General features: G+C 42.0%; 1 protein-coding gene across 2 annotated transcripts in view; it reads left to right on the forward strand.

Moving 5' to 3' along the window:
- The window catches only part of RNF145 (ring finger protein 145), a 75,430-nt gene that overhangs the window by 32,403 nt on the left and 28,759 nt on the right, over positions 1-14,268 (forward strand). For both annotated transcript variants that reach the window (XM_014070767.2, XM_087709390.1), the window contains exons 3-4: positions 1,503-1,611; positions 11,704-11,795. In XM_014070767.2, coding sequence (XP_013926242.1) covers positions 1,503-1,611; positions 11,704-11,795 — 201 coding nt within the window. The remainder of the gene's footprint in view (positions 1-1,502; positions 1,612-11,703; positions 11,796-14,268) is intronic.

Raw genomic sequence — 14,268 nt, forward strand, 5'->3', positions numbered from 1 at the left:
GGGAGAATCTTTCCTCCCTCAGGATGCTCCGCTCAACCGTGGTCAACTGGAGCCATTGGGGTTCCGGGTGCTCCAGTGACCCCTGGCTGAGGGACATTCTTTCCTTGGGAATCCTCCAAGCTCTGCCCACCGATCTCCAGTGATTGGAGATCTGCAAACCATGGCCTCTGGGGCCAGTAGGGGCCAATCAGCACCACCTCCGCCCCCTCCTGAAGAATTTTTTTGAATGACCCTGGGAATCAGGGGCAAGAGTGGATATGCATAGAGAAGTCCCCGGGGGCCACGGGCATCAGAGAGCGTCCGCCCCCTCTGCCCCCTGTGTTTGGTACCTGGAGTAGAACCTGGGGAGTTGGGTGTTGCGGGGGGTGGCAAATAGGTCGACCTCCGGGCGACCGAAGCAGTCTGTCACCTCTCTGAAGATGGCCGGATGCAGCCTCCACTCCGAGTTGTCCACTTCTACCCGGCTGAGCCAATCGGCTGTGATGTTGTCCACCCCCACTATATGTTCCGCCTTTAAGGAGAGAACATTCCTTTCAGCCCACTGTCCCAGCCTTTTGGCCTCCCGCATAAGGGCCGTCGATTTGGTCCACCCCTGCCTGTTTAAGTGGGCCTTGGTTGCGATGTTGTCTGTGAGAACTAGAATGTGCCTGTCCTTGACAGAGTAGTGGAATTGTACCAGGGCCAGGCGGAATGCCCTGACTTCCAACCAGTTGATGCTGTGAGTCAGTTCTGCCTGGCTCCAAAACATAGACTGTTTTCCAAAAGATAGCATCTTTTATTGAAAAGAAAAATGTGCCCACTGAAACAATGGACTTGTGATTGCTACTTTTTAAACAGATTGTACAGCAGGGGGAAACTCTTATCCCTCAAACAGAACTTGTTGGTATCTTAGACTAATGTTGAAATTAAGCATTAAACCAGATAGCCTAAACTTCCAATGGATAAGAGTTCAGTTTATCTCCTCTGTGGTAAAGATGGAAGAAAGAGTGGAGGAGCAGTTACAAATCTCCAACCCAAATATTGGATATCACAACTCTCGAGTAGACTCTCTGTTTCTTGTGACCCTGGGAGAATCTCTCTTTCCTCAGCTGTCTTGAAGGAAGCAATGAGTTCAACCATACTGGATGACTTCTGCCCAATATCCAACCTTCTCTTTTTAGGGAAAGTCTTAGAGGAACCAGTGGGGCATGAGTTTCAGAATTTTCAGGACCTGAGTGCAAAATGCATGATCTTGGCCCCTTTGAGTCATGCTGTCTGAAAGTTGTGAGGGACTGGATAGGGACAAAAAGGTTGAACTTAATCTCAGCAAGTTGGAGGTGCTGTTCATCCAAAAGCTTGGGTAATGCTTGGGTCTTCATGAGTAGAGGCTGAGTATCAATAATGAGACAGGGAAAGCATGGACGTCCCTAGGAGAAGTCATTACGCCCTCACACAAATGACTTGAAAATCATCCAGTAAGGATTTCTAGAGTTAACCCTGTATTATTTCAATTTCTTATTCAGGTTATATCTTAAGTGTTGTGCTCCTAACCTTGCCCAGACAACACCTGGTTCATCTCTACCTGTATTTTCTGACTGGACTGCTGCTGTATGCTGGGCATCAGATCTCCAGGTAAGAATAACAGAATTGATTTCCTTAACCTGGCTGTTTAATTACATTGACATTTCCTTTATATGGGCATGCCTTTTCGTCCACTAACAAATTATAAATGAAGGCAATTTTATTTGAAACAGGTCTGACATTAATTATTAATACTTTGGGACTGAGATCTCCAGCTGTCTATCACCTGGCTCCCAAGATGTAGTCTTGAGGCTGGAAATCAGTTTGGAGCTCTGCCTTCCACTTCCAACACCCCCCGCCCCCCCGCCCGGCCACATCTCCTTACAGTGCTACGTCTGCCCCACTGTCTTCATAGCGGAGTTGGCCAATCTTTCCTTTCCTCCCTTTGCAACTACAAAGGAACTTCCTTTTGCCTCAACCATCCCAGTAATCCAGACCTGATCCCGGAATAACAGCCTTTCATCCTGAGTCTCTTACGTTCAACTGTATAATCATGCATACTTACTCATTTATATACCTTTCCTATATTGCAATATTACATTCTCTTGCTCCTAATGTCTGGTTGGTTGGGCTTTATCCCCAGACTGACTTTCACCAGAGACAGGGCCCACCAATCTCCTGCTTTACCTCTCACTTGGGCAGTCCCCAGCAATCACTGACGGAAGACCCAAAGGCATGTTTTAAAAGGCAACTGGGCTTTCTTGGGTTTTTTCCTTGAAATTTTTTTCACTTCTCATCCAAGAATTTTCTTCTGTTCAGTTCTTGGATAAGAAGCAAAACATTTTCAAGAGAAAACCCCCCAATAAAATCCAGTTGCCTTTTGAAAAGCACCTTTGGGATAACCATGATCTGAATGTTTGAGAATCTCCATGGACACATAAGAGATTAGTGGTAATCTGGCACTTTGTGACATTTGAAGTAATGAGTGAGCTCATCATTACAGTCAGCCTATTTCATGCCCACCATCAAGATCAAGATTGCCAATTCTTCATTCCAAACCCACCCAAAGTCCCACAGAGTCATAGTTCAGGTCCAAATTCATAGGAAATTGGAATAAGTTTAAATACCAACCTGATCTCCAGTTTTCTCTAACGATGTGGTTCAGAGTGCCTACAAAATATGGGATAGAGGACTGGGAACAGGGGTGGATTCCGGCTGCTGCTACTGCCAGTTCACTCAGGGCCACAATGCACATGCACAGTACAAAAAAATGCTTCTTCATTTTCATATAGTCTCTGGGAAATGAATGAGGGTGTGGTAGCATAACAATCTCCTAGTCATGCATTCTTTCTTTGACTGGAGTGCGGTCAACTTGGTGTTGACTCTGAGTGACCACACAGGTAGATTCTTTCCAGAATGACCTTCAATGTAGTCTCAATACATCTTGACAGTGATATCTTCCTTCTGTTTAGTAGATTATGCATCCTTAGGTACGAATCAAAAGCACGACTATGCCCAACGGTTTTGAGATTCATTTCTGGAAGTGCTTGTCTTTATCTAAATCACTTTGGGTTTTTTTCCCCCTTTTTTTTTTAACAAAATGGCACATTCCAATCCTGAGGTTAGTCAATAACATATTGGATACATAACTGGATTATGCTGATGAAACAGGTGCATACATTAGGTTTACTGTTAACATGTATCTCTTTGTCCAAGTGTTTCTTGACAGAAGTCCAATTAAGTCTATTACTTGGCTAATTTTTAATTATAGTTTAGCTTCTACTCTACTGAAAATTCATGGGTATTACTGTTGCAATTGTTATTTGAAAATGAATTACTTTTTAAAAACATTCTGAGTATTCCACTTTGGAGCTATAGATCCTTTTGACCACAATGAGTACAATGTATCTTTGTTGACTTGCAGAGATTTTTTTCCCCTACATTAACAAAAAGATGCTTAGATGAAACTAACTGCTTCTAAAATTACTCTTTGTTTTAGCTATAGTGGCTCATGTATGCACTCATTGCTTTATTCTGAATGAGAAATAAGCCCAAGCATAATTAAGTATCCAAATCGTTCAGTATTGTTACTCCCTGGTTGTTACACCATAGCAGATAAAGTGTAGGTTACAACAAATAAAGTGCAGTATTATAAATGAGACAGATAAAATAGTAAAATTATATATTCCATCAAAGCACTGTAAAAATGGCAATAGCATTTAGACTTATCTACCATTTCACAGTGCTTTACAGACATTTCTAAGCAGTTTACAGAGTCAGCATATTAGTCCCCAACAATTTGGCTCCTCATTTTAACTACTTTGAAAGGATGGAAGGCTGAGTCAACCTTGAGCCTGGTGAGATTTGAACTGCCAAATTGCAGGCAACCGGCAGACAGCAGAAATAGCCTGCAGTACTGCATTCTAGCCACTGAGCCACCACAGCTCTTAAATAAAATAAATAAAAGTAAAAATAAGACCAGTGAGCCTTGTATAAGAATCAATGGGAATTTATTGGTTTGTTGATCTATTGATGCGATCACTCCCAGTCTCACTTACAGATCTGGTTGTGGACAGTGGGGGGGTTTGGTCCTCCATACATTGAAGATCTGCCACTTCTTCAGGGAATGTTTCTTTTTTTAAAAAGAATAACACGGAGAATAAATAGTATATAAAGTGTAATTGAGGGGCTCAGTGGCTAAGATGCTGAGCTTGTCGATCAGAAAGGTCGCCGGTTCGACTGCCTAGTGCCACGTAACGGAGTGAGCTCCCATTACTTGTCCCAGCTTCTGCCAACCTAGCAGTTCGAAAGCACGTAAAAAATGCAAGTAGAAAAATAGGGACCACCTTGGTGGGAAGGTAGCTGTGTTCCGTGCGCCTTCACCATTTAGTCATGCCGGCCACATGACCACGTCTTTGGACAGCGCTGGCTCTTTGGCTTTGAAATGAAGATGAGCACCGCCCCCTAGAGTCAGGAACGACTAGCACATATGTGGGAGGAAACCTTTACCTTTAAAGAGCAATTGGGAAAAACATTTTCTTGCACAATGCTTTAATTTTTCCCCTTGATTTTTATTGGCCACTCTATAAAGCACAGCAGCAAAGCATGCCCTCATTTACAAATTGTAAATTGCTGTTGTGTCTCTCAGCTTAAGGACAGATAAAGGACTAGTCTCTCACTTCAGCTTTATAAATTCACTTCAGCTTTATGAATGACTATCCTCTCACTTGTTTGCATTAACAGTTATACTCCTTCCATGCCAGGGTTATGGACTTCACTTTTTTTCACTAAGAATGAGAGCTGAATCACACTGTTCATTTTTTTCTTCACTTTTTACTCAAGGAAAAAGTGTTTGTAGAAAACTGTAATAATAAACAGGAGAGGGGTTTACGGAGTAAGGGGGGAAATTATACAGTACTTTCCTTGCCAGCCTAATACAACTTCCTGGAGCTAATAGGAGGGAAAGAAGGGGAAGTGGCACGGAAAAGATTAAGCCACTTCATCAGCAAAAAGGCCCTTGAATTGTTTGTAACTTGGTTGGCAGGAGAGGTGAAGTTTTGAGCGTTCATCCCAAAGGTGCTTTTTCAAGAGGCAACTGGACTTTGTTTTTTCTTTTCACTTCTCATCCAAGAAGATTCTTCAGCTCTGGCTGGATGGTACAGAATGGGAGGATTTATATTCCTTGCAGACAGCTGCTCATTTGCATTCTTATAGTTGAGATCATCTGGAGGTTTATCTGTGTCCTCAGGGTCATCTGAATAGTGCAAATGGGTGTGGAGCCTTCTTGGAACTGTTGAAAGGACTGGGTTGTAGACTGGAGATAGATTATGTCCTATCCCTTCCCCTCTGTTGAGAGAGAGCTGTTCAATTTTGACATAGACTTTGACTCCTCTTTCAAACCAACAGTCCCCTCTGTCCAGAATGTGGACTTTGCTGTCTTGAAATGAGTGGACTTTGTCTTTTAAATGCAGATAGACTGTTCAATCTTGTTCTCCAATGTTGTGCCATGTGTTTATGAAGTGGTTGTTTTGTTTCCTCATTGTACAGATCTGCACATGGCTTACTGCATATACCACGTTGCTCAGTTTGTGTCTGGGTGTTTTACTCTTGGGGTGGACAAGTTTCTGCCTTTGTTTATTCTTGGATTTGAAGTTTGCATATATGTTGTGTTGCTAAGAACCTGATGACACACATAAACCTCCAGGTTGCCTCACCAGCTCTAAAAGAATGCAAATGACCAGCTGTCTGCCAGGAATATAAATCCTCCCATTCCCTACCATCCAGCCATAGCTGAAGAAGATTCTTGAATGAGAAGCAAAACGTCTTCAAAGAAAAACCAGAAAGTTCATTTGCCTCTTGAAAAAGCACCTTTGGGACAACCATAACCTGGATGACTGAGAACCTCCATAAGCCAGGGATGTTAAACTCAAGGCCCGGGGGCTGGATCCAGCCCACAGAGTGCTTAGATGTGCCCCGCAGGGCCACCCTGGAAACAGCAAAGGACCGGCTTGCGGTGCCTCTGCCAGCGAAAACGGAGCTATGTTTCCATTGGCAAAGGGTTACAGGAGGCAGTCGCAGTGAAAAACGGAGCTTGTGAGGGCTGCGGGTGGCTCTCCTGAGCACCATTTTCACTGGTAGAGGGTTGCAGGAAGCTCTCACTGCCGAAAATGGAGTTCGGGGGCCTGTTTTCACTGGCAGAGCACTTGGGTCATCACAGGTGCCCTCAACATGAGTGATGTTGAGCTGGCCACACCCACCCTGAGCCCCCGAGGTCAAATACATCCCTGATGCATCCCTGAATGAAATCGAGTTTGACACCCCTGCCATAGGCATTTTGGGACTTAGTTATCCACTGTGTAAGCTGTAAAAACTGGAAGTTGTATTCTCCCCCCCCCCTTTTTTTAAAAAAATCACAATTACATTTTTATTTTCTGTTGCCAGCTAATTTGCAATGTCAGTGTAGTAGAATCTGTTATATTTCAGGGGAAGATAAGATGCAATTACTTCTTTCTTTTGAGTTTTATCAGCTGCACCTTTCACTATATCTCACTTCTAGGAACAACCATTTTGTTCTTCTAGTTATAAAAACGGATAAAGCATCAGTTTATATAGTAAAGCAGCTCTCTTAAGATACCTATTAAGAAAAAAGTCTTAACAATCCATAATTTGAGCAATAATTTTACAGAATACTTTATGGTTTCTGGAATTCATCTTTGGAAAAACTTATTTATTCTTACAATAACTTTTGGAGAAGTGAAACTGAGCAGACAGATATTTGCAACCTTTCTAATAAAGACAGTAAATCAGCTGTGTTTTGCAAATACTGGTAGTCTTCAACTTACAACTGTTCATTTAGTTACCATTCAAAATTACAATGGCACAGAAAAAAACCCGACCGGTGACCATTTTTCACACTTCCAACCATTGCAACATCTCCGTGGTCATGTCTTCTAAATTTGGACGCTTGACTATTGGTATGTGGTTTTGACATTGAGACAATTTATGACATTGTCTTGGGATCATGTGATCATCTTTTGCAACCTTCTGACAAGAGACCTCAATGGGGAAGCCAGATCCAGTTAACAACCGTGTTCCTAACTTAACACCTGCAGTGATTCACTTAACAACTGTGGCAAGAAAGTTAATAAAATGGGGGCACATTTAAAAACTTAAAAACTTTTAAATTTAAAAAAATTTAAAATTTAAAAACTTTTAAAAAATTTAAATTTTTTTTAAAAAATTAAAAACTTAAAAACACATTTAAAATCTTAAAAACTGTCTTGCTTAGCGGACACTTTGGGCTCAGTTGTGATTATAGAGGCGAGATGGTGCAATGGTTAGAGTGCAGTACTGCAGGCTACTTCAGCTGACTGGTAGCTGTAGTTCAACAGTTAAAATCTCACCAGGCTCAAGGTTGACTCAGCCTTCCATCCTTCCCAGGTGGGTTAAATAAGGACCCAGATTGTTGGGGGCAAAATGCTGACTCTGTAAACCGCTTAGAGGGGGTAAAAGCATTGTGAAGTGGTGTATAAGTCTAAGTGCTATTGCTATTATCAGTAGAGGAGACAGTCCTCTGTTAACAACAATAATTGGACTAGAATTTCTGTTGCTAAGCAATGCAGTTGCATAGTGTGATGTCCCATGGCCACATTGCTTAATGATAGCGAATCCTGAGAGTCCTCTGTTGCCATTATTAAGTGAAAATTGTGGGTTGTTAAGTGAGGACCACACATGACTGTGACTTGCATCCTCCTGCTGGCTTCCCACAAGCGAAGTCAATGAGATGAGGTGGCTGGAAGTTGCAAGTCCAGGATAGCTTGCAAACAGGCTGGAGGGCAGATGAATACCTATGGAACAAGACAGGGGTTGCTTCTGTGCCACCCAAGTGCATGCAGGCTAGGGAAGGGGGTACTGCAGTGCATGTAAGGCTATGGACTACAAGATCTCCGAGATCTCATGCAGGTAGTCCTCGACCTACGACCCACAATGGAGCCCCCCAAATTTTTGCTGCAAGTGAGATATTTGTTAAGCGAGTTATGCCCCATTTTACAATCTTTCTTGCCACAATTGTTAAATGAATCACTGCAGTTGTTAAGATAGTAACACAGTTGTTAAGCGAATCTGGCTTCCCCACTAAGGTTGCTTTTCAGAAGGTCGCTAAAGGGGATTGCATGACCCCGGGACCCTGCAACCGTCATAAATATGAGTCAGCTGCCAAGTGTACAAATTTTGATCATGTACAATACAATAGCAGAGTTGGAAAAGACCTTGCAGGTCTTCTAGTCCAACCCCCTGCCTAGGCAGGAAACCCTATATCCATGATGGCGAACCTATGGCATGCATGCCACAGGTGGCACGTAGACCCATTTGTCAGGGCACATGAGGCATTGCCTTGTCAGCTGGCCAGCGCTCATGTGCGCGCTTGCCAACTGATTTCGGCCCTTTGAGGCCATTTTTCACCCTCCGGAGGCTTCCTTGAAGGCTTCCATTTTCCGGGAACGTACTTCTGGTTTGCTCGTAGGGTGCGGTTTTAGCCCTCCGGAGCCTTCAGGAGGCTTCTCTGAAGGGAAAAAATGACCCTACGAGCAAACCGGAAGTCACTTCCAGGTTGCTCGTAGAGCCAGCTTTAGCCCTCTGGAGCATTCAGGGAAGCCTCCTGAAAGCCCCTGAACACTCCAGAGGGCTAAAACTTGCCCTACGAGCAACCAGGAAGTCCATTCCTGAACTTCTGGTTTGCACTTATGGCCAGTTTTTTGCACTCTGGAGTCTTCAGGGAAGCTCCTGAAGCCTCTGGAGGGCCTCCGGGGAGGCTGTTTTTGCCCTCCTCAGGCTCCTATAAATCCTCTGGGGCTGGGGAGGAGGAAAAAATCATTCCAAAAATGTGGGGGGGGTTGCTGGGTGTGCGCGTATGTGCGTTGGGATTGTGCAGAAAGCATTATGGGTGTGGCACGCCCGCACAAATCCCCCTGCGCTCTCCCCGCTTTTGGCACGCAAGCCAAAAAAGGTTCGCCATCGCTGCCCTATACCGTTCCAGACAAATGTGATGAAGGTTTTTTTTTTTTTTGCTGCAACGGTTGTAAAGTATGAAAAAACAGTCATAAGTCACTCTTTTCAGTGCCATTGTAACTTCAAAAGGATCACTAAATGAATTGTTGTAAGCTGTACTCCATAGCAGAGCTCCTCTGAAGAAAAAGCAGTGAAGCAATTTGCGATCTTTCCTGCTGGCTTTCCCCTTGACCTGGCTTGTGAGAAGTCAGCAGGGAAGGTTGTGAATAGTGACCCCATGATTGGGATGCTGCAACTCTTGCAAGTGTGATTCAGTCACCCGTCCAAAGTGCCTGAATTGCAACCATGTGACTGAGGCGGTGGTACGATGGCTGGAACTTCAAGGACCGGTTAGAAGTACCACTTGTTGAGTGCCTTTGCTGTTTTGAACAGGTTATTAACTGAGGACTACCTGTACTCTATTATGTTTTTTATTTTGGATTGAATTTCTGTAATGAATAGATCTCATTGTGATTTTTTTTTAAAGCAGTGTTTATCAGCTGATAACCTAAGAAAGTACAATTATTCAAGTTAACATAATCTAGTTCAAGGAGATAGGTGTACAACTGCTTAGGTTTTGTTGTGTTTATAGGAAGTCCTCTTCTGGTAACTGCCTTGCGCAACAACTGCGGAATTAAGACAGTGATGAAAAAATAAATTTATGAGCAATCATTGCAGTTATGACCTTTGCAGATCTGTGAAGGAAAGAGAAGCTGAAATAAGATTGTAAGCAGAGTCATAAGTTCATTCAGTGACCACTTAACAACTAAGTTGCCGGTCCCAATTGTGGTCGCTAAACAAAAACTAACTAACTTTTTATGCTTTTAAAGTACTATAGACAAATTGTGGCTTTAATGAAGGAACAGAAGGAAATATTGGGGCAAGCAAAGAAGGAATAAGTAGGTGTGTAATTTGGGATGGCCAGGAGGTCAGTTATGTGGCTGGTCTGCTGTATGTATAACATTTGTCTGCATCTATCTAAATCAGGGGTGTCAAACTCAAGGGCCAGGGGCCGGATCTGGCCCATGGGATGCTTTGATCTGGCCTGTGGGGCCACCCGGGAAACAGTGAAGAACTGGCCCCCAGCACCTTTGCCAGTGAAAACAAAGCTTCAGGAGGGCCACACGCACCCCTCCCTAGCTCCATTTTCACTGGCAGAGCGTTGCAGGAGGCAGTCACAGCCGAAAATGGAGCTGAGGAGCCCATTTTCTCTGGCAGAGCACTCGAGCCATCACAGCCTCCCCCTACATGAGTTACATTGAGCTGGCCATGCCCACTCTGGTCCCCCAACAATTTCAAAAATTGTTTGAACCTACTCTGTGGGTGTGGCCTCCTTTGTGGGAGTGGCTTGCTGCTCATGTGACCGGATGGGAGTGGCTTGCTGCCCATGTGACCGGATATGAAGATGCCGATGACACTTGTCAGAACCACCTTAAATTACCTCACACACAGCACTGGCATGCATAAAAATATGATGTAAATTTGTTTTTTGAAAGGCATCTTTGGTTTGCATTAAAACAACTTCAACACATGCAATGTTCTGATTGCACCACAAGCGCAGTAGTCATCCTTACCCTTCACAGAGGTTCTGAGTTTTATAAATATGAGCACGATAGTGTAGAATAATCATATCCAAGGACCAGTGGTGGGTTTCAAAAAATTTTGGAACCTCTTCTGTAGGTGTGGCCTGCTTTCCGGGTCCACTGGTGGAACCTCTTCTAACCAGTTCGGTAGATTTGACGAACCAGTTCTACCGAATAGGTGCGAACTGGTAGGAACCCACCTCTGTCCCCCAAGGTCAAACATAACCCTGATGCAACCCTCGATAAAATCAAGTTTGACACCCCTGATTTAAATGAAATGAATCAATATAAACTTAGAAAGAAATTGCAACTGATGCAAATAGTTAAGGGATTATTTTTAAAGATCAAAACAGCATGGGCCTATTTCAGCGATAGAACTACTATGAACCTTGACAATTGAGGACTCTCAGATAAGCTGGAATGCTTATCTTTTTATACCTTTGGCAAAAAATTGGTCCTGATCTCTCAAATACAAGCAAGGTCATCTGCCTAGCAGAGATTTTGCGGTATGCGAAAGTTTGGCCTTTTGTCAACTACTTTGTATACAAAGGAAGGTTTCACAAAGCAAACATGTTAGGGAGGTTTGGTAACTTCAGGAATGAAATTCAAAATAATTAATGAATTCTTGGAATATTTCAGTCATGCCTGTTTAATAACAAGGCTGAGTTTCCAGGGAGGGGGAAGATGAGAGCATGATTTTTCTTGAAAAAGCATATATTAATGGGGGAGAGATTGATAGCTGAATTTCTCATAGAGCTTGTCGCCTAATAAAATAAATATATATCATCAAGATTTGTCACCAATGAGAACTATATAGAATAGACAACTGTTTTTTTTAAGTAATGTTTAAATGTTAGACTGGGCTTTCACATTGAACTAAACCATTACGCTTTGTGATGTTGGTTTAATATACGTATTATGATGGATAATTTAACAAGTTGATCGTGGTATATTGAATACATCATGGTTAAATACCATAACTTTGTATCTTGCATGATTCTGGTCTTAAACTACCCTCATTTTGCAAATATCGCTTCATGTTAAAAGTTCTTTAATGTAGCTCATTTTCTTTTAGGGATTATGTAAGAAGTGAGCTAGAATCCGGTTACGAAGGGCCAATGTACCTAGAGCCTCTTTCCATGAATCGTTTTCTGACAGCTTTGATCGGTGAGTACATAAAACATCCATCACCTTCTATAGAATAGCAAGATTTACCCACGATTGCAATTAATGAAATAGCTCTTACGCCATCAGTAACAGTAATCCAGTAACATTTTAAGTCATGTTGTTGCATGCCCTGTGCCTCCAGGTGATCCTTTATAACAGTAGAAAACAATATCAATAGCAACAATTCATGTTCTCATATACCAGGCTGGAGTATGAAAATAGGTCTTAATTAGCATTGTGTCACTTCAGCAATAATATGCTTGTCTTTTTTTAAATTCTTTGACTTAAACTGGAAAGGAGGGTGGAGATGAATGATCCAGGTGCCATTATATTCTTAATCAGGAAATAAAGAACTTCTGTTGTGAGTTTTTGTGTATATATCATTGTAAAGGTAAGTCCTCAACTTGCGACCACAATTGAGTCCAAAGTCGTATGTTGTTAAATGAAACAATTGTAAAATTGTTATGACTTTCCTCTAATTTTTTCCTTAAATTAATAACTTGAATCTGGGCTTCCACATTGACTTAGCTGGTCAGAAGTTCGCAAAAGGTGATCGCACGACCCCGGGACACTGGAGCTGTCATAAATGTGAATCAGTTGCCAAGCATCTGAATGTACCTCATGTGACTGTGAGGATGCTGCAACAGTCATAAGTGTGAAAAGGAGTCATAAGTCATTATTTTCAGTGCCGTTTTAACTTCAAATGGTCACAAAATGAACTGTTGTAAGTTGTGGGCTACCTGTATAATTCAGAGTATGTTCTATTGTGTTGGCACCAAGATCCAGTTTAAGACATATTGGGAGACTGTGATTTCCCATTGTATGAAAAGTACCCGCACAAATCTACGTGACCCGTCAAAAGCGCGTTCCACAAAAGCGCGGTCGATGAAATCGCGTATGTGACGTCATCACAACGCGACGAAAAAGATCAAAAAATTGAAATAAAAATTAAATTACAGCAAGCCGATTCACATAAAGGTAAGGGTTAGGTTAAGGGTTAGGGTTAGGGTTAGGTTAAGGGTTAGGGTTAGAGCGTTAGCGTTACGTTTAGCGTTAGGTTAAGGGTTAGCGTTAGGTTTTTCGTTACGTTAAGGGTTAGGTTTAGGGTTAGGTTAAGAGTTAGGTTTAGGGTTAGGTTTGGGGGGGTTAGGGGAAGGTTTTAGCTTTATTTTTACATTTTTCGATCTTTTTCGTCGCGCTGTGATGACGTCACATACGCGCTTTCGTCGACCGCGATTTTGTCATCCGCGGTTTTGTGGTAGAACCCAAATCTACGGTGGTCCTGTTTTTCTTCTTTTGCGATCACATGTAAGAATTCTGCCAAGTAGATAGTACAGCAAATAAGATCAACTGAAGCTTTGATTTGTTGTTGTTTTATAAAGAAGCCACAGTTCCTTCAATTCAAATCCAACATTTATGAGTTATGGCTACTTTAAACCTAAACCTCATATATGTGAAAAGACGTTGGGAAGTGTATGAGCTGAATCCAGTTTACATTGCATCAACCTATTTGATCTAGATAGAGCTTTGTAACTGTAGTGCAAGCTGGCCTGAAGGATTCTTTCACAGAGCTCTCAGATTACTTCTTTCTGGGATACCAGATGTCCAAACTGTGGAATCCCAACATCTAAACAACTGTTCTCACAACAGCTGTCCAATCCCCTTTGATCTTTTAACACAGAGGATGGAAGCAGAGCTTCCCAACTATCAACAAAGAAAATGAGTCAACCAATTTATTGAATTGGGAACTTGATACGGTATTCAAACTTGAAGGAGGATGCGCTTTTGGTTTTCGTACTTGCTTTGTGATTTTGGCTGGGTTTTTTTTTAAAAAAAGAAAAGATTTACAGTAAAAGATTGATAGATTCTTTCAAAGTGAAAAACATTCCAGCCCTGTAGCTCAAAAGATTTGTCACCCATAGTACAGCTGGTCTGGCAGGAAATCAGTTTGCTGTTTAACAATGAAATCTAAACAGCTTACTTACTTACTGAAACTATGATGTGTGACCTAGTCTTGGTTTGTTCATTTATTTTGGTTGATGAATGGATAATAGTTTTCAAAAACGTTTGCTCTATGGACAAGTTTTCCATCTCCCCTTTTGGGCTAATTTTCTGCCATTCATTATAAGCATGATTTATTTGTTCAAATAGAGGAAGAAACATGAGTCTATTGCAACTTTAAAATATTGATGTCTCTTTTCTGTCTTTCATATATCCCTCCAGTCCATATTTTATAGTTATTAATTCTTTGGGGAGTATTCCCATATTTAATTTTGATGAAAACATGTACATTTATTTAAAAAGTCTGATTATTCTTTTGGCCCCTCTGCTAGTTTAGGAACTAATTTCCAGGTATATTATAAAGATAACCAGACAGAGCCTCTGCTTGGAAGACACACTAGAAAAAGAAAGAGATGGGGAAGGCACAAGGAAAATGGGAACTAGATCACAGCACAATATGGTGTGCAACTTC

This window comes from Thamnophis sirtalis, unplaced genomic scaffold (assembly GCF_051295495.1).
Source record: "Thamnophis sirtalis isolate CommonGarterSnake01/CBP01778 unplaced genomic scaffold, rThaSir2_p1.2 scaffold_3, whole genome shotgun sequence".
In the NCBI taxonomy this organism is placed as follows: Eukaryota; Metazoa; Chordata; class Lepidosauria; order Squamata; family Natricidae; genus Thamnophis; species Thamnophis sirtalis.